At 41.0% G+C, this 20,039-nt stretch overlaps 1 protein-coding gene across 4 annotated transcripts in view; it reads right to left on the reverse strand.

Moving 5' to 3' along the window:
- ST8SIA5 (ST8 alpha-N-acetyl-neuraminide alpha-2,8-sialyltransferase 5) overlaps positions 1 to 20,039 on the reverse strand; it is a 73,332-nt gene that overhangs the window by 11,231 nt on the left and 42,062 nt on the right. For all 4 annotated transcript variants that reach the window (XM_075411377.1, XM_075411374.1, XM_075411376.1 and 1 more), the window contains 4 exons: positions 9,790 to 9,882; positions 7,268 to 7,354; positions 4,042 to 4,186; positions 1,661 to 1,773 (listed from right to left, as the gene is read on the reverse strand). In XM_075411377.1, coding sequence (XP_075267492.1) covers positions 1,661 to 1,773; positions 4,042 to 4,186; positions 7,268 to 7,354; positions 9,790 to 9,882 — 438 coding nt within the window. The remainder of the gene's footprint in view (positions 1 to 1,660; positions 1,774 to 4,041; positions 4,187 to 7,267; positions 7,355 to 9,789; positions 9,883 to 20,039) is intronic.

Here is a 20,039-nt window from a genome sequence, read left to right on the forward strand (position 1 = left end):
AAGATGGTGATTCCTGACAGTTTGGTGCACTGGTGTCAGATTGGGAAGTGGATGTGTTCAGACCTGACCTTACCCACAAGCTTTACTTTAAAATTGATGTCAGCAGGCCTTAAGCTCTAAGAGTGTGCATGTCTTTTGCACGTCTTCTTACAACACTAGCACGTCTTTGTGCGTAACACTGTTCCCACGTGTTTTGGAGATGGTGAATGAGGCGTTTCTTTGGCACAAGTACTGATGGACTTATTTACATTTCAGTCCTACTTAAGCCTCTATTTAATTATTAACTGGCACCTAAAGCAACCCATTTTCTAAGTTCTGTACTTATCTGATCTGATTTTTTTAATCAGTTGCAGTTCAGTTCAAGAAAGAGTAAAGTGGTAAAAAGGGACCTCCACTGAAAGTTCTTTTACATAAAAGATGACATTTGCTGCCCATATTTCCACTTCCACTCAACAGCTTCTCATCTCTGTGTGTAACACATACCACTCTTTTCAACTACATTGACTGCTGTGATCCAACACAATAGAAGGTAATCTACAATAATTATTTAATGTACATGGGATACATTAGGCTTTTAAGATGCAAATTATGTGAAGTCTGGACTGTTTCATGGATCAAAACTAAGACAATGGTGTTCTATAAAGTGGGCACAAGAGGCAGACACCAGGGTCTGAAAACAATGAATAGTGAAGGTAGGACCTGTAAAATTTTATTTCTCATTTGATGTCAAATTAAATTAAGAACACAATAAGCCAAAATCTGACCTAATTTTTGCTGGTATGAAATCAGAGAAATTAATTGATTTGTGTGCAGTTATTCTAAACTGACAGCAATGTGCCCAGGATCAGAAAATAGGCCAACAGAAGTAAAAAGATTTTTTCTTTTCTACAGAACAGGTCATACACCATGACCCAGGCAAAGAGCTTAATAGGATTTAGAGAAGGATTAGTCATGCATCTGAATAATTAAAAAATCTTTCCAATATATATTAAGGATGATAAAAGTCCTGCTAAACTCCATTATCCAGGGACGCAAGTCATGGGACATCCCAGCCTATGCAAAACCTGGATAATTCCATGTACAGTGAGGAGGACAATATGCAGACACTCAACCTTCAAAGACATTCAGGTGTCTCTGCACATCCTGGAGTCTACAATACTGATTACTGTAGCTCCCATTATCCAGCACTTGAGCTCTGCACCACTTCAGAAACACACCTCTGAGGCACGTGAGCTGCGCAACGTGGAGCTATTAACATCTGGTCAAGCTGCTTATCACGCAATAGCGGTTGTACCTCTGGTTTGGAATTGACCCAGAAAATCACGGCCATGTTCTCAGGACACTGCTCCTGGGCTAATGTCCAGGGAAGATAAATCTACAAACTGTGTAACAGGGCATGTCCTGAAAGAGCACATCAAACTTTGTCAGTAAGTCAATGATTAAACACATGGAGTTAGGAAGACATAATTCATCAAAGCGTAATTTTTAAATAAATATTGTAGGTGAGTTGGTTTTTTCGAAACATTGATTTTTGTGCAAGAAACAGGCTTGATACGGCCCGTTTGGCAAATCCCATGTTTCCATGTGAGAGAGAATAGCTTTGCAATCCTATAAATGTCATTAAAATGGGCAAAGACAAAAATGGTGCAGTGGTGATTACCGAAACACAAAGTCTGCGCTGTCAATCTCCCGGCCACATCTGCTGTTCTTCAGAATTCCTCCGTTCCCCACCACCGCACATTTCTTAAACTGGGAGCGGTGGTACGGCATATCCTGCAACATCACAGCAAGGAAACAGTTACATATCCTTAAACACAGAGGCAACAAGTCTCTTTTTTACTTTTTCCTTTCTTCTGTGCAGCTGCGTCTTGCTGCAGATGCACTAATCGTAGGAAGCTGACAGTGGTTCTGGAGGGCAATATTCCCATGGTGTACATAAATTGATGGGATTGTTTTCTGTGCAATTAGAGATAGTATGGGCAACTAACTCAGTGGGGAAAAAAGCAATAACCTGGGTTTGTCCTGACTTCAGGGTGGAAGAAGTCATTTTAGAAACTTGCTTTCCCTTCTGATTTCCACATGAAGGCACGTACCATAAAATTAGTGAACCCCAGGCGTTGCCTTCTGAGCTGCCTGCAAACTGTTCACTCCTCAGGCTCTGATGTCCTGCTTTTGAGCAGCCCACACACATAGTTCCAGGGCAGCTAGTACAGCCCACCAAGTCTTTCTAAGTCAGAGAGCACATTACAGCTATTTATCAGAACCTAGCCCAAATTTGAGTGCTTACTACCACTAATTGTACTAACAGTATTAATGATTATTAATTAGCACTTGTACTACCAGCAGTGCCTAAAGCCTTTGGTCAGGCATCTTTCTGGACATGTGTACGACTTTCTGTAATCCACGGGCAAAATTCTGTCTTCATATGCAGACATGCAGCTGCTGCTGAAGCCGGCGAGAGTGAAAATCACATCTCCAAGAACAGAACTGGGCCGTTAGGGTGAGAGGGCTGTGACGCAGAGCTGAGCCGCGCTACACCTTATGAATATGTAGATGTGTGCTTATATAAGCATGAGAGCGCTCGTTTTGGTACATACATATTTTATCAATAATTTCATACCACAAAACTACAGCGAGATGCGATAGCGGCATGACTTGTCTAGGTGATCATTCCCAGGATTTTTCCATAGCGTTCATACATCATGAGGCAAAAGGGCACGCAATTACACCTGTCTGAGAAAAACCGCAGCTGTCTAACAGAGAGGCACCGGAGAGCTGTCTGTGCTTTATCCAGTGATTTCCTAACACAAAATGCCTTGGCTGACCCTTTCAGGGAGATCAGAAATGAGGTCTCCATGCTCAGCACATGGCTTTTACCCTCACAGTCTTGATCCCATGCTTTCAGCCCTTTATCTCCCCCATTTGCTGAGCCAGAGCCCTGCTCCTAGGCAGAGGGTGGCTTTGGCCACGTAGCTGCTGCCCAGTGAATCACGAAGGCATTTTGGCACAGCATAGAGCCTGCAAAGGTGGCATACTTGGTTAAATACAACAGAAGCTACAGGACACTCCTGGCAAAAGCACAGGCGTCTAGTCTTTCTTATTCACCTGCTCAGTCGGGCAGAGTTTTGAGGATAATACTCCTGGAGTTAGATGTACCCATTCTTTGCCCATCTCCAGAGGCCGAAGTGCTTTCCTGGATCTGAGCCTTTCCCCTGTTCTGCCCCAGTTCCCCGTGCGCACGTTTAGGTAACAGCACTACCCTACCTCTTAGCAGTGCTCTGAAAGCAAATGGATTAAAAGTGTTTAGACACCGATGAGCAACTTTAATGACACAAATCTAAGTATTTTACTTGAATATTTTTCTGGCTTTCTGAGAGGGATAAGTTTCAGTTGTCCCGTGCAAATACGCCATTTTAAATTCATGAGGTGTGCCCCATGATAAATCAGTAGCCACCAAAACCCATTTCTACGCATCAGTCATTATGTGCAGTGGGAATTGCTCACTGGTTATAACTTTGAATGGCCCTCAGATCAAGGATTATTTGCTGAAAAGGTTTTGAATAGTCAGTACAATGAAAACACTTTAAAAATGTGCAACCTGTTCACAGATAATCTGCAAACAGAAGTAATTATAAAAACAGTCAGTCATTGTGAATATGAATTATAAAATAATCATGCCCTTAAAAAAAGCAGACCTACCCCAAATGTTGGATTTATTGTATGTGAATACTGTACTTTAAGAAGTCCTGGTCATTATGTGCCTTTTTTATTCAGCTTTCTTAAGTTATTTCATTAGCCACTTTGCTGCTAGGTCAATAATATTCTGCAGAAATATATATATATTGCATACTAGAGCAGATGACCACTAGAAAATAGGATAATCAGCTGAAATATCATATAAAAATAAATATTTTCAAAGTATAAGCACCCATGTTTGTAGAAATGTAAACAACCATCTACCAAATGCTTAGCTATAGGATAATCACTAGTGCAGCAAGTAGAGTGAAGTTGATTCTGCAAAAGGACAGAGGCATGAGGCACCTTTGGAAACATTTTGAAGATTTCTTGGTTGATATGGAAGATTCCACTAGTATCCACTTCATATTTCAGTTTAGTTCCCAAGGGAGTATTTTTCTGGGTGGTGAACAGAAAGGAAGGGGCATTGCAACACCTCGACAAAGTAGACCTGTAAAACGAAAAAGACAGAAATAAGACCAAGGTGATCATAACATGCCTTACTATTTGCAATTATTATTACTCCTAACAAGGCATTTTTCAGCAAAAAGAAACTTTTTAGCTGTAGAAGGGGTAGCATGGTTGTTTGTTGGGTTTTCCTTTAGAAAATTTCAGATTCAATGAGATTTTCCTTGATTGAGGAACTTACTTCTGGTAAAAAAACAAAACAGAAGAAATTAGATCCCTGTACCTGTCTCTTCTAGGCTGCAGGAAATATATGTGCAAATTCTGCCCTGCTCCAGAACCCAGAGCTGAGCTTCTGCCCCCAGTTCCTGAGGAAACCACCCTACTGAATCAGTCTCTCTCTGCTTCAGAGTTCTTCCACTTCTTGTAAATTATTTACTCATCAGTGGGCAGGAAATGCAGGGGTTAAAGTATTCATTCAGGGATGTGGAAGCTTGTCAGGGCAGGGACTTCAACACTGCAATACCTAAAAAAACTACCCCACTCACCAGATTACAGTGGAGCACAGCACACTTTGATGACAAAAAAAACCTTTGAAGGGCTTAGTTTTGCCTTTGACTTTGCATATGGGCATCAGGAGGATGATGTGGCCCCAACAGATGAGTGCCAGGCCGACTGCTCAAGGCTACAACCCCAAAAACTCAGACAAATGGCCAAAATTTCTTTTGGTGCTGGGACAAAATGGCAGGTATTCCAATGTAAACATGAACAGTTTTGAAATCTCAAAAATGGGATTCACAGCATGAGGGAAAAAACATTCAGCTCTGATATTAAATTTAAATAGGAAAATGAGGATCCATTTCTTAGCTCCCATCTTTTCCTGAATCCTTTTGTCCTTTTACTGGTGGAACTGAAAGACCTGACTTCAGCTTGCTCTTACTTCAGAGCCAGTTTGCTTCTCAGTCAATGTGTCTTATACTTTTAATGAAAAATACATGTCATGGCAAATGCACAAACACGAAGACAAAGTCAAATGGCTCTCCAATAACCTAGATTAAATACCTTGCCTCTGGGGTGTATGGCCTCATTAGGAGTTGGAAGAATAAGCCAGTCTTCTTTATGGGCTTTATTACAAGCACCAGAAAGCAAATACAGAATTATGCAAACATTTCAGGGACGTCCAATTACTATTGTACACTTGACTCATGCAGAATGACACAATATCATCATCAGATCAAGGCGGCAATTGAGACTGAATAAGTCAATGAATAATTTCTAATAACGAAATCATTACATAATTACAAACAGGTAGTGGGACTGAACTGTGATATCTGAGATATGAAAAAACCTCTTAATTAGTTCTGCCTTAAAGAATTGAAAGATGTTGTTCTTTAATCTATGTCCAACTGGTTTTCCAGAGGCAAGTTCCTTCATATAAATGTCTGATATCCGATAGTGGAAGACTGTCAAGGAAACTGTTTTTCTTAGTCTCCAGATACAAAAGCTAGTATGATTTTTGTGCTTCCTCCCTCCCTGCTGCTTAAGCAGTTGTCATTTTACTTTTGCTAGAGTCTCGCCATCTCATCTGATAGCCCAGAACCGGAAGAGTTCAAAAGCCCACAACTCAGTGTCATTAGACCACCTCCTTTTAACCTCTTACTATTCTACCTCCAAACTCGGAGACTTTGGTCTGCTTTTCAGGGACTACAGTTTCCCCACACATTCACACACTAAAGTCTCTGTCCTGTAAGACAAAAATGAAACAGACTTTTAACTTCTTTTTTTTTCAGTACTAGCATGATTATTGTTGCTGGAACCAGCTAACAAAGGTTAGGTTACATACAGGTGCTAGAGGGAGTTTCTTAAGCAGTGATATATCAATGCACTATCTAGGATGAAGAGGAGTTCTTTGCTTTATGAGCTGGTGTTGGTGGCCTGTGAGAGACTGATGGTCCTCTTGATGGTCTTCAGATAGTCCTTTCTCATTGTTCCCACCTCCGGGCAGGTCTCCATACTTCTATGTGCTCCTTGCACTCTGGGCACAGTCATTAGTTCTCTTACTCCAACCAGTCTTCAAGATAGTAGACATTAACCCTGAATGGCTCTTGTCTTCAAAATGGTCTCTGATAATTGCCCTTCAAGTAATTTCCAGAAAAAAATATACAAAAAAAACCTACAAAACTTATGTGTGGAGCTCACATTGGAAAAACTGCTATGAGCCTGGGACTAACAATTCGCTATTTTTAAAGATGTTAATGACTAACTCAGCACATGCATTCTCACATTCTCTCATTAACTCGTGACAGACATTTCCTGGAAACATGTAAGAGAATTTGTGAGAAAGTTGTGGGGCCTTATTCTAAACAACAGCTCTGAATCATGCCAGTGACTTACAGACTTAGCCAGTCTATATTCCACTTACTTTGAAATAACGTGTTTTCTCTAGACCTACTCAAATGCAGCCCTTGAATATACCAATACGCAACATTCAAGTACTGTTTTGGCTTCATTCTACTATTGCCTTCACAAGAAGAAATTTAGAGGTTGTATCTTGAAATGGCCATGGAGAACCTTCAGAAAAGAGGAAGTCTCGTGAAGGAAAGTACTGCAGAAACAAACTGCAGAGGTCTTTGAAGACCAAAAAAGATATCTAGATAGTCAGGCAGTAATAGCTAAGAAGCCATTAAAAAAAGGAAGTCATAAACAAGGTCTGACAGTACATAATACACTACAGAAAAAATTCAGTTTGAGTATTTTATAGACCAAATTTGCAGTTTCACCAGTGATATTACACCACTGGAGAGTTAGATTGATGTATCAGGTGCAGCCATTAAGTTTTGGCTCCACCCTCACTTCTGCCTGAATCTCACCTGGAAATGTCTTTCTCATACCAAATTCCCCGCCTTTCGTGGGAAGACTGTCTCACATGGAGAAGGGCTCTCTTTCACTCTTGGTGTTGACTTTTTTAAAGCAGAAAAAAGTCCATATTTATTCAAAAGGATGGTACTCCAACAGTAACAGTGTTATAATACTTACTCTTGCTATCCATATGAAGGTTTGATCTCTCTACAGCAAGCTAAACTTAAAGTAAATTTTACTCAGTCTCATTAATGTGGACCATTCTTACTTGAATAAATTAGCTTCTGTGACATTCATCTCCCATTTGCACATTTGTAGGCTCTTCCATCTGTCAAACAATTCAGTTTGTTTCACCCTAAAAGATTAAAAGAAAGAAAATAAAAGTACACTTTATTACAAGGTCTTTAGTTCCTAAAACAGCTGCAGGCAGAGTAACATAGGGCAAACCAGTCAGTCTATCCAATGAAAAAAATCATCATTTTTATTTCTTTTTCTGCTCAGACATAGCAACTCTGAGCCATGTACACACAGGTACTGATGGAGTTCTTCAGACATTTGTGACCAATTTCGATTCCCTGATACGCATTCTCCACTTCTTCAGGATAAAACAGGAAATATCAAGCAAGAAGAGTCTACTGTACCAACGTCTGTCCACAGCCTGCTGGGTAGCTAATGAGTGTCTGGCAACCACAACAGCTTTGGGGGTAAAAGTCGCGCCTAGCAGAAGGGCCCAGCAGAGGGCTACTGGAAAAGAGGATACTTCAGATAATTTGGCCAACTACCATTATATTTTGGTGAGGTTATCTTATTGCATGAAATTCTACAGAATAGCGCTGTTGGTGAATCCATTTTATAAATTGCAATAGCACCCGTGTAGGGATAAGCATGTGTGACAGTAAGAGGGCATGAAAAGCTCCTTACACAAGTATCTCTCCCTCGACCTCTGATAATACATACACTTCTAGATATATCAAAAATTAACACTCCTATTTCTACTAGGCTGACACAGGATGACTCATTTCTGGTGATATCATCAATTCTAACCACTTGTACCTTAGAGTTCCTACATATTCTGCAGTATTTGGACAACAGAGATAATGAAAAACTTGCAAATATCTAGAGCTAGGGAGCAATGTCATAATCTGGCTAGGAAATTTCAAAGTCTGAGATTTCTTCAAGACTGACAGGTCCAAATGAGTTCTCTTCAGGCTTGAGGCCTTTGAATGTTTGAATAAAGCAAAGACTTTTAAGATAATTACATATTTAAAGTGAGGAGAACTAAGGCTTTCCCAGGCTGTGGAAGTTACAGGAAGGAATTCGGTCATGTTGTGCTTTCTGTAGCCCACCAGAGAACATTGACTTGGAAATCTTCCATTACCACAAGAGCTGACTTGTGAAATGTAGCACGTTAGAAGCAAGCACATCAGAAGGACACAGCATAACAGAAGAGCTTAACGACTAACGGCATCTATCACAAAATAAAGGCTAACTCTATACAACTGAGCAGGAGTCCACTACCTTCTATATGCCACTGGATAAGACGAAGAGAAATGAGTAGTTCTCTGTACCATCTGATAACCATGCAGAACAGCAACTCAAAACTCCCCGTCTTCAGCAGAACGTTGGTAGAAGTGTCACATTCTCACCCCTTCTATTTATTTTTAAGTACTGCAAGTCAGCAAGCAGTGCAAAGTTGTTACTCGTGTATCCTCCATCCAGTACCAAATGCAGAAGACAACGACATAACCTACATTTTTTTTGTGCACAAAGTCAGTGAAGGAGACATGCTCAAAATTCAGGCAGACCTCGAGCAACAAATTGTATGTGCTGTAGCCTTGATTGCTTTAATGCTATGCATGTGTATAGCTGCACTTTCAACTGAGATTCTTAGTGAACTTTACAGATCTTAACAAGCCTTGTGGATTGTCAGTAAGATTATTGAACCACTGGTTGTAGATATGGTAAGGCATTAGGCATGATCTAAGCACCTAAATTCAGTGCAATTGCTGAAAATGCAAAAGGGCAACACAAAAATATCCTGCTTTGCACTATCAGCACCCTCACTTTTTTGTCTGATTCCATTTCTATGGCTTAATAGATACATCTCATTCAACTCATTAGTTTCCTGAAATACATGTAGGACTACAAAAGATAAAATTTAGATAATTTATGGTTTCTTGGAATTACATTTTCCTACTCTTTACTGAGTGTTATTAACTTGTGAAACTGACTGCTAACTGAGGAGGTCAAAAGGACCAACAGGCTCAGAAAAGACCTAGACAAATTAATAGAGCAGTCTATTGTTCCCTCTGATTACTGTAGTCTAGTCACCATCTACCACTCAGCAAGTCCCCACACCAATATTATTTATCAGGAAGGGATAACCTTTTTGCTTCAATTCTTAGCCTTCACAACCGGCCACTGTCAACGACAGAGCCTTAAGCTAGATGGACACTTGCTATGAGTCAGTCTGGCTGTTCTTACTCTTCAGCTACATGGAATACAATATTACAAATAATATTACAAACATTGCATTTAATTCCAAACAGTGAAACTAGGTCTGACCAAACTGCCTTAATGTGCATGAAAAGCCTCAATTTTTTTCAGATGGACCTCAGATCAAATTCAAATGTCACTACTTGCACGTATAAGAGAACCTCAGGAATCCCTGATGAGATCTCTATTGGTGGGATCTCTTGAGCCTTGCATCTTCAGACAATGTCATTGTAAGCTCTCATTTTCATCCTGCCTGAAAAGTAACCTTTTTAGCACGCATTCAGTCATACTTACATAGACAAAACCTTCACCTCAATGATGTCTTGCCGTAACTCCAGGCATTTAGTAGAGTTGTATTCTAAAGGCCCTTCATAAAACTCAAAATACCTGAAGAAGAACAAGAAAAAAGGTTATAAATAAGGCTTAGACTAGAATATTTGTCTTACATATCAATGGAAATTTGCTTAAAGTTGTCATTTATGATTTCTGCCTAACTTGAGACTACACTGTCTGGCCCATAGGCAGGTTTATTACTTCACAAGAAAACATAGATGTTGTTGCTGATTGTAGAACAGCCACCCACACCCAGTTTATCCATCTCTACAAGGGTTCATCTGTCTTGTAGGCACCAACAAGGACCAGCTACCTTTTCCAGCAGTCAGCACATGGCAGCTGCCACGGAAAGTCAAGGGAAAAGCCCTGATCACTTAAGGAACACTGTTCCCATCCTTTGGGTCTGGATGTGCTGAGATTTTAAAGACCAGTACCTTAAATCTTGCTCACAGGTGGAAAGCAAAGTGCTAGAGGTTGCATCTTGTCTGTGCAGACTGTTGCATAGCTTTACACAATTGAGCTTTTCATTGGGGTTTACTCTTTTGTATATTCTGAGGGGAAGTTGGGATTTTCTTCTCAAAAATTTGAGGTGGTTTGAGAACAGGATTTGAATGCTCAGAAACAGCATCAGTGACAGTGCTATCCTTAATTAAAACAGAGACATAAATATTTACTTTTTTGGTTATATTCCTCCATTTTAGTCACGAGGCTGGAATGAAGGGAAAAAAAACCTCAATGGTAGCTACTCATGTTTAGGAGTCAGAGAAAGTCCAGGCTGCCCAGTGAATTCAATAAGACTGTCTTGAAATGACAAAAAAGACTTCGGGTTTAAACCAAGCTCTGTATCAGTTTCACTACTTATCATTAGAAGTCTGTATTAAAATCTTATACCTAAGAACTGTGCATACGCATACAGCAGTTATGAGTGTAATGAAGAAATATGAGGAGATGACCTGGAGGACCAGGTGTTATGACCAAGGCTAGAGTAAGTTATTTTGGTGGATCCTTTAAAATCTCAGAATCCATGAGGTTGTAACTCCAAACTCTCTTTTGAATTTTAAATAAAAAAGAAGATGACAAGATTGCTGGAAGAGCTTTATTTAAAACTTTATTGGAAATGTAATATTTTGGGTTTTGTGTCATTTTAAAATAACATCAAAATTCATGTTTGACCTGAATGTCTGTTCAGTTCTGAATACATAATCCTTAAGTAGGAAAGCCTTGTTAGATTCCTGAGTAGTTCGTGTTTATAGATAATACCAAAATTTTAGGGGATCCAAAGTCTGATCTCTCCTGGAGAAGTGCTAAGCACTCACACCTCCCAGGGGAACTGTAGGAAGGGAGAGTGTCCAGAAAATAACATCTCCGGGTATCTCCAAAAGGGTCTCCAAAAGCCAGAAGCATTTAAAAGCAAACAGCTTCTGAATTTTGCCTCATAAGTACATCCAGAAATCAACCTGATAAAGTGGGGAAGAGAGAAACCCATAGAAGGGAGAAAGGGACTACAGTATGCGACTGGAAAAAGCCCAAGAGCTTCCCAAAGCAATCTGCTACCAGCTGGGAACGTTTCTATCCTGTCAAATGCTGCTTTAGGATGTGTCTCCTTCATCTCTCCCTGAGGTTTTCACCACCTCAGCTTTGCCAAAGCCCAAACCAATAATTCCTGTGATCCAGTGAGAGGCACAAATGTTTACAGTGAGAGGAAGAAGACCATGACTAGAAGGTGGCATCATAAATTCCTAAGAAAGAAGTAAACAGATTACTATCAGAAAAAACACAATAGCTCAGCAATCTTTAAGGAATGTGACTATTTGGAAATGTGCTTGCATAGTCTTCAAGGCAACAAATAGATTTTAATGAGCTTTGTAGAGGAATTATGTATTTAAAGCGCTCCATGGTCGGTGACAAAGCTGTGAAAAGACTTCCTCAGCCTCCGGAAGAGAGATAAAGTTCATGTAACATGAACCTTCATCTGGTCTCTCACCGAAAGGCTTGGGCTCTCCTTCCAACCCAACTGTTCACTTGGACATTCAGACTTTACCCAAGAGTAGCTAAATTCCATTGCACTGGCACATCTCCAGCTTGGGGAGCTGAGCAACTTGCGTGTTTTGAAAGCTGCTCCAACTGAAATTGGATTAAGAGCTCACCTGGCTGCACCAGGCCAAAGCCCTAGGAGGGTGTCCTCCAGATAAATTTCCCAAAATAAACTGAAATCTCTCCCTCTGTGGAGCCAACACCATAGGACATCTTACTGGTCACAGAATTTTACAGGGGTGAAGGAGTCTCCGCTGGCTACCAGTCCAGACAACTTATTCGTCCTGCAATACTAATTTTTCTTACTGTGTTTTGCAGTATCCATTCTATAGTTCGGTTCTTTGAGTCAGACAAGACCAGGGCCCTGAATGTGCATGTTCTACACAATAGCTAGAGGCAGGTATACATCCCCACACAACACTCGGCACGTTACACACCACTCCTACCTCTTTAGGCGTAAGAGGGATAGCAACAGCTATCAGCCTCACCCTCGCTTTGCACCTAACACAGGATTTCAGTACTTTGTATGTGCCTCAGGACAGATAAGAATGGAAAAAAATCCAGATTAACATGTATTTTTATCTTTCCTGCGTGCTGCTGGCTCTGCTGCCAAGTTAGAGAACAGCAGCTCAGATGTCAAACAGCACATGCTATCACGTGGGAATGCTGCAGCAGGGGAAAGCCATCTTCAGCCCGTGGCAGTGGAGACAAAAATGTCATTTTATGCAACAGACATGAAATTTCCTGAGTCCCAGAGATACCCTTTGATCATTGCCTGTTTACCCAATCCACAAAACCAAAAATAGACATGAAAAAGGACGTGTTACCAAAGAGGCAGAGGGGTAAAGAGGAAGGGATTAGGTAAAAAATAAACCACCTCTGGATCTGAAAGGAAATACTCGAGGCAGCACTGCATTTGCAGCAGATTTCTTCCATTAGCCTACAGCTTCAAAAAGCACAGGACTGTCCTGCAAGTCACTAACTCTCGCAACAGCTCCAGCTTTTCCAGTGGAGTCCCTGGGAATGGCGAATTCCCCATTTGGCACCTGGTGGAAGTACAGAGGGAGGATCAGTGAACGAGGCCAGATGACACTCTGCTGATGGGACACCCACTTCCCTCCCACCGCAAAGGCAGGGGACATCGATGGTGGTATCACTTCTGCACTGAGTGGGGAGAAGATGCTGCTGGCCACAACTGCAACCAACTCAGTGTGCCTGAGCCATTGAATAATCATCATCTGGGCTGTCATTCATAAGCCTTGAAGCACATCTGGAGAACACAGCCGGACACTAAGCCTCCTTAGCGATAATGCTACTGATGCTACGGCAGTTAGGTTGCAGACACTAATGATGATACAACAGCATTAAGGAATTTGCAAGACACTATCTGGTCAATAGACTAAAAATAAAAAATGTTTCCTCTCTTTCTCCCAGGAGTGTTCACGTTATTTATTTGCTTCCCAGCAACCCCTCTCCTGCTACAGACACCAAGGCAAATTAGCAGAGGCCACTCCCCGGAGCACCGGCTAACCTCTTCCCGCAGCAGGGCTTCACGCTGTACTTTCCCAGAACACAGCTTCTGCACAACACCGGGCTCTAGCACGAGGAGCATGGGTTCCCTCAACCCCCGTGGGTGTCCTTTAAACCCAGTTCCTCCGCTCAGCGGGGTTTGGTCCTGCTGGGAGCATTTGGAGAGCAGCCCCGTGCACTCTCCCAGAGGAAGCATCGGTCTCACCCACTCCCTGGGCTCCGAGTGCTGTTTCTGCCTATTAACTCCCACTCTAAACCATGTAATTCCCTGTGAACGAAGACACATTTGCCTGTCAGAAAGCTTAATTAGCACAAATGGAAACTGTCCTCCCCATTATCTTCCTCGGTCTGATATCCAGCTAAGAAGCAAGGGTGTAGTGCAGTTTATTTTGATTTATGCTCTTGATTAGTGACAAGTGACAAACCTGACTGCGCTACTCCTTTCACTATGGAAAAGGGCTGTGTTTCAGCTTTAAAAGAATGCCAGTCATGTTTTATATCCATAAAACAGAGTTGATATGTCACTGTCAGAATGTCCCCTCCCTGCATTTCCTTCGCTTCCCCTGCTGATATCTAAGTAACTTTTATGCCTCAAAGGTCAAAAGCCAATGGGAAAAACAACACAAGAATTCATGATTCTTTACAATAGGGAACACAAGTACAACTAAACCACAATAAACAGCACAGTTGCACGTGGGACTGCATTTTCCCAGGGTATTGGACACTACACACGACTCATTTCTCTAGGTCCCTTCAGGTCAATTGTAGCTTTCAAATCTTCAACACTTTTCCAGGATCGAATCCTGCATCTGAACACCACACAAGCTGCAAGCACTCAGAGAGGACTCCTTTTTTATGGTTCTGAATATTAAATGCTCAGAAATGAGATGCTATTCCCTCTGTAATTTTCCATTTTTGACTGAGGCTTTCTTCTTTTCTAACTTTCATGTCTCGCATTGCAACCTCACTTCCAGCCGAGACACTTACTGAGCTCGCTAGCAAGAGACAGATCTGGTTTCCCAGTACACCAGAGAACTCTTGGGTCTTTGATCATCTGCAGTTGGGCTGCTCCTACTTTGATTAAAAGTAAGCTTTTCTTGATCACGCTACATGAATTAAGAAGCCTGAAACTTCAATCCTGCCTTCAAGTGATACTTGGACTAAGGCACTGATTTGTCTGATACATTGAACAAAGGTTTTAAAATAGAATTGAGTGCAATTGTCAGGCATCTTTTAAACAAGACCATTCTGTCCTGCACAGCCGCCTTCCCATTTTGCTTGTTCCTGCAGTGCTGGTTCTTCACTGTTTGCAGTGAGATTGCAGCACTCACACTGCAAGAGAGCGGAGTAGCGCAGAAGGATTCCACCTACCCCTCAGGAAAAGCAAAGATCCTTCCAAAAATATACATTATCCAGTGACTAAGAAAGGAGACTAAATGAAGCAAGCCCTGCAGGCTTCTACTAAACACTAAGAAAACTTCCCAATTAGCGGCACCTGGACTCATCAATATGGGCAGATCCATGGCCAACCTCAGGTCTACACTCACCTTCCCTTCCCAGGAACCTTGCTCAGGGACTCACGTTCACCTGGCAAGGCCAGCATGGGATCTTCAGACCATTGTTGCAAAAATACTGCTGAAGTGGAGAATATCTTGGCTATAGGGGCTCTGGAAAACTCATCCAGAACAGAGCAAACTAGGTGTTCATTGCATCAGAGAGGCCATTGTGAGCAAGCAATCAAATCCCACTAGTATTTGCTTCTACTCATTTTTCTGTGTGACAACATCAAAAACTTCAAGATTTGGTCAAAAGTTTAAGGGCCTGACATCAACACAGTGATTTTTTTCCTTCAAAGAGTGCATCCTACTGCTTCGCATGGCATATTCTCCTAAGATTACTTTGACCCTGTTTGGAAGGCATGATCCCCATTTGGCAGATAAAGAAGCTGATGTAGAGGCTGATTGACAAGTAAGCCCATGGCAGGAGGGAACAGGGACTTTGGACTCTGCTCCCATAGACACTGCCTAGACTACACAATTACCACCAAGAATCACAGAATCATTAGGTTGGAAAAGACCTCTACAATCATCAAGTCCAACTGTCAAGCAAGAGGAGCCTCTGAAGTTGATGGAAATCATAATGACCTTTCATACTATACCTTGCAAGAGAAAACGCCTGTGGACATACTGATGTTAAATGAGATCCCCCTGCTCTAAGACTTGGCAAGTGAAGCACAAATGTTTGATGTCCTTTGATTAATTTACACTTCACTAGGGTTGTGGCACAAAAAATCACACGGGTGCATGTGTTGTTTCTGCCATTTGAGAGTTGACTTGTCCACAACAGGATGGTGCTTGAAAAATTGAACTGAGAGAGAAGGCGCTGTGGGCACAAAGGAGGAAGCTGGAGAAGCAATAGTCTTCTGTTATACAGGTTGATGAAACTATTTAACTTTCTCCTCCTTGGGGACAACAAATGTATAAAAGAGATGGTTCACGTTCCTCCTGGCTACCACCTGCTGATGCCAGTGTCACTGGCATTAATTGGTTTAAATTTTTTACCATCTTGATTTCTAATGCTACTAGATGTAGTAGATGTCTGTCACGAACGTTCAGTATGTGGTTGTAGCTACGAACAAAATGTGTCCCTACAAACAGTGTCATATAAAAAAATGAAAATATAAGCAAGAGAAAAAGGTCACACATCTTTGTATATATTACGTGGTAATAGCTCTTCTGAATTATTGCATGCAGTTCTGATATTTCATCTTTGAGGATCTGAGACACTGGAGAGAGTTACAAAAGGATCTGCAGAAATTATCTGGGTTCTAAAAAGTATGAGAGGCGTACGAAGCTTAATCTAAACATATGGTGACTGAGTAGGGAGACACTGCACCAGGAGGAAATTACTAGTGGCAGGACGTTTTTCAATACAGTATAGCAAGGAAAAATAGTATCCAATGCCTGGAAGCTAAAGATAGAAATGGCATCTTTAGTTTAAGTCTGATTTTCTTTCTAAAACAACCAGAGTAATCAAACAAAATTCAGGAGCTGGAATTCTTGTACAGGGACTCATGCTTCCCAGGAGATTTTAGCTGAGGTTAAAAGCTATGAACTCATAAACCTCCTGATTGTCCATCTATGACATTTTGAAATGTTTGGCTAGATTTGTCTCCTTACAGTGTCAAAAGTTTTTCTGGGTTTTGATAATAGACGACATCAGAAATGTTCATTCACCAAGACAAGGGCAATTTCCCAAGATATACTGCCTATCTTCCAAACTAATTTTTACTTTCAGAAAATCAAAAGTGCTTCCATGAACCAGCCCTAAATTCATAAGTTTGATCTTCCACAGAAGAGGAGTGGCTTTTATATTTCTGTCCTTTCAAAGCAGTTCATTGACAGCTCTGCGTACCTCCCAAGTAGAAAAGCGCATGCACTCATCTGTCATACCTCAGAGGTGCTCGTTTTCTGGATTGCTTATCTGACCTGGTCCTGTGACTTCACAGACAGTTTACACATCCGTACAGTTAAGATGATAGTTGTGATACCCTGAAGATAAGTTTTTTCATCACGATTATGAAAGCTCCTGGCAAACTGGCACTGGCTGCTTAGTGACATTCTGATTTTGATCGCCTGTCTTCATGTCTCAACACACAGGTCATTTGAGATTGCTTGGCTTTGCTGTCCAGTGCCACGTCAGCAGTATGAATTGACCAAACATGCACTCCAGCCAATGCCACATTGCTCCCTTCTCATCTGTCCACTTACTGGGGAGCCAAGTGTCTCCAGAATTTCAGTCTAATATACTAACCGATACAGCTCTACTGCAACAGCCATGGGGGTAACAGCAGGAGCTAAAGAAGAAACAGCCATAGATGATCTAGCAAAGTCCAGCCTACCTCCTGTGGTTTGTTCACCTGTCTGGAATAAGCCCACCTTGCAGACCATACCTCTGAACCAACACCACTACCCTCTGTGCTTCCTGGGCCTTCTCTCACACAGATCGCCTTGCCTCTTCGTTCAGAGGTTTTCCCACTGCACAGTTTGTCACCCTTAGAATGTTTTCTTGGAGAATGCACTGAATTCTAGTTTTAGGGATGCTTTGGTCCTTGTTTTCCTTCACAGTCGCTGTATCAAAACAACATTGGCAGCAGTGGGGTACGCTGCAGGGACTCCTATTTTACCAATGTCATGTCAGAACTCTTCCAATTTTTAATAAACTGCTGTTTGGCTGTTTTAATCAAGCCTATTCCCATCACTCTGATTGAAATAAGCTGCCGATGTTGTTATCCATGTGACCACCTGGGAAGCATAACAAAACACATGACAACACTTACACATCAAATATACACCTCAAAAAACACATTTCAGGTCATCATTGCAAGCAAGGGCCTTTTTTTTTTTTCTTGTGGTTCTCAAGACTTTAGTATCTTTGTATGAGAAGTTCAGCGCTATGACTTAAGGAACAACCTCAGCTACTGTCCTGGCCAATGCTGTCTGATGTCTCCAGCCCTTACATTCATTCTTATAAAAGTGCATTTGATGAGTCCAATTGATTATACTTCCTATTTTGTAGCCACTGGGGACAAAACTCCAGATTCGTCATAACTGGAGAATTCAGTGTACAGATTGACAGGCACAAAAGCATAAAGCTCATGTCTCCTCTCGCCCGTCAAAGGCTTCTGTGGTCTCACCACCTCAGTCCTACACTGAAGCCGATCTTCAGCTCAGATGGACTGAAGGCGGCAAAGAACACCATAACCAAACTATCGTGGCAGATAGATCATCACATTGTTAAGGCAGCTTCTTGGCAACCAAAAATGCGTTAAGCATGAAGAACTACAATGTCTGTAAGTTCCAAAACATATTAAAAGGAGAACAGAGGAATCAAGGCACTAGGAAGTAGTTTCATATATTTCTTCTCATAACCAGAATCAGATAAAACCCTTTACCTGATTCCCCACAAGCACGCTGTAAGATTGGCAATGCTTAGCACAAGACACAAAGCAAAAGGTAGAAATCTGAGCAATGGTTGATATTTAAGAATGAAAAATAAGCCAGTATTTGACAAATGGTTGACATGGCATCTGAGTAGGTGTTTCAAAGAACCTGCAGCCCATCTAGTCTTCCTTTATTTGAAAGCACATATCCTTATGGCTTTGGGGAGTTGTTGAATGTTTCAGTTTTACTCCTTGCAAGTATTCACAAAGTCTTCGCTACCTAGAAGACCTGCAGCAATGCAATATGCATGGAAACGAAGCTTTTTTTGCCCATAAAGCCCCAGAAAATAGAGATCTCTGTCAGGCATCTATCAACAGCAAAATTAGATGTCACAAACATGAGCCACACTCTCAGTTGCATCACACAGGGAACCAAGCTCATGATATTTCCTTTTATCTGCATGGACTGGTTCTAAGCAATCTGAAGAAGTGTCTTATGCACTGGGATGAAAAGCTTTGGTTAGCTTGGTTACTCTGGCACAGCAGAGCTGTCTGCAAACAGAGCAGGGCTCATTTTCTGAAACTGCATAATGAACTCCCTTGGACGGTAAAAAACATTCAAATTGCAAGCCATGCTATAACTTCATACATTAGTTAAGGTCTGATTCAGCTTCTACTGAAATCGGATAACAAAACATTCTTTGTTTCTGGCCTACTTGATCCTTTTCATGCAGTGTATAACCTTCACTGTTCAGTGGTTTTGATACAGCCACTACTCTCATGAAGTCTGGCTGCCTTGCAATTCTAACGCACTTATTCTCTCAGTGTGCCTTTGCTTTGGAAGACTTTCATTTCACCTAATAAATGCCTCCTACAGAATGAGTTGTCAATATCTTTACACCATGTATTAAGTTATGCAGCTAAAAGATAAAGAGTAGTTATAGCATATACATGGGTTGATACCACATAGGTATGAATAAACACTTCTCTATATACATACAGATATATAAATGTTATCAGCTAATGAAAAGCATGTTCGTATCTATTGCAATTAATATCTTTAAATTTCAAACCTTTCACAAGGAGGTGATAACACAAAATAAACTGCAGAGACACGCAGTGAAAGGTATTTATTGTGATTATGCTGACATATAATTAGTATTGTGCACTTTAGACATCTCTCTGGAGACCTGTAAATATAAATAAGTAAAATCAGTTTGGTAAAATGTAGTCTGCAAGTTTTCCATTTGGTGGAAAGAATTATTCATTAGAGGAAGGCTTGTTTTCAACTGATATCAACAGCCTGAAGTTGGGTGTCAGATCAAGATTCTCATGAGACATCTAGTGATAACACAGTAAGAAAGGTGATCAAAGGTAAACAGCAAACTATTTATGACATAGCTCTGCAGTTATTCACCACACAGTCTCACTTCCCGTCTCACCTCCATATTTATACAGTTCTTTTTTATTTTGCTGTATTCTCAGGTTTCAGACAGTAGACAAAAGGATAAATAGTATCTATAACACATTTATGTGCAATGTATGTTGCAGCTAGACTTATCCCTAACTCAAAATCCCCATCTTTCAGCTTCATAGTCATTAATATGACAGACTTTTAAATGTGCACCTTTTATTGATATTATAACCTTTGAAATTCACATCTAAATTGCATATCTTGAGCCTGTTTGTATAAAAAACACTTGCG

Source organism: Opisthocomus hoazin, chromosome Z (assembly GCF_030867145.1).
Source record: "Opisthocomus hoazin isolate bOpiHoa1 chromosome Z, bOpiHoa1.hap1, whole genome shotgun sequence".
In the NCBI taxonomy this organism is placed as follows: domain Eukaryota; kingdom Metazoa; phylum Chordata; class Aves; order Opisthocomiformes; family Opisthocomidae; genus Opisthocomus; species Opisthocomus hoazin.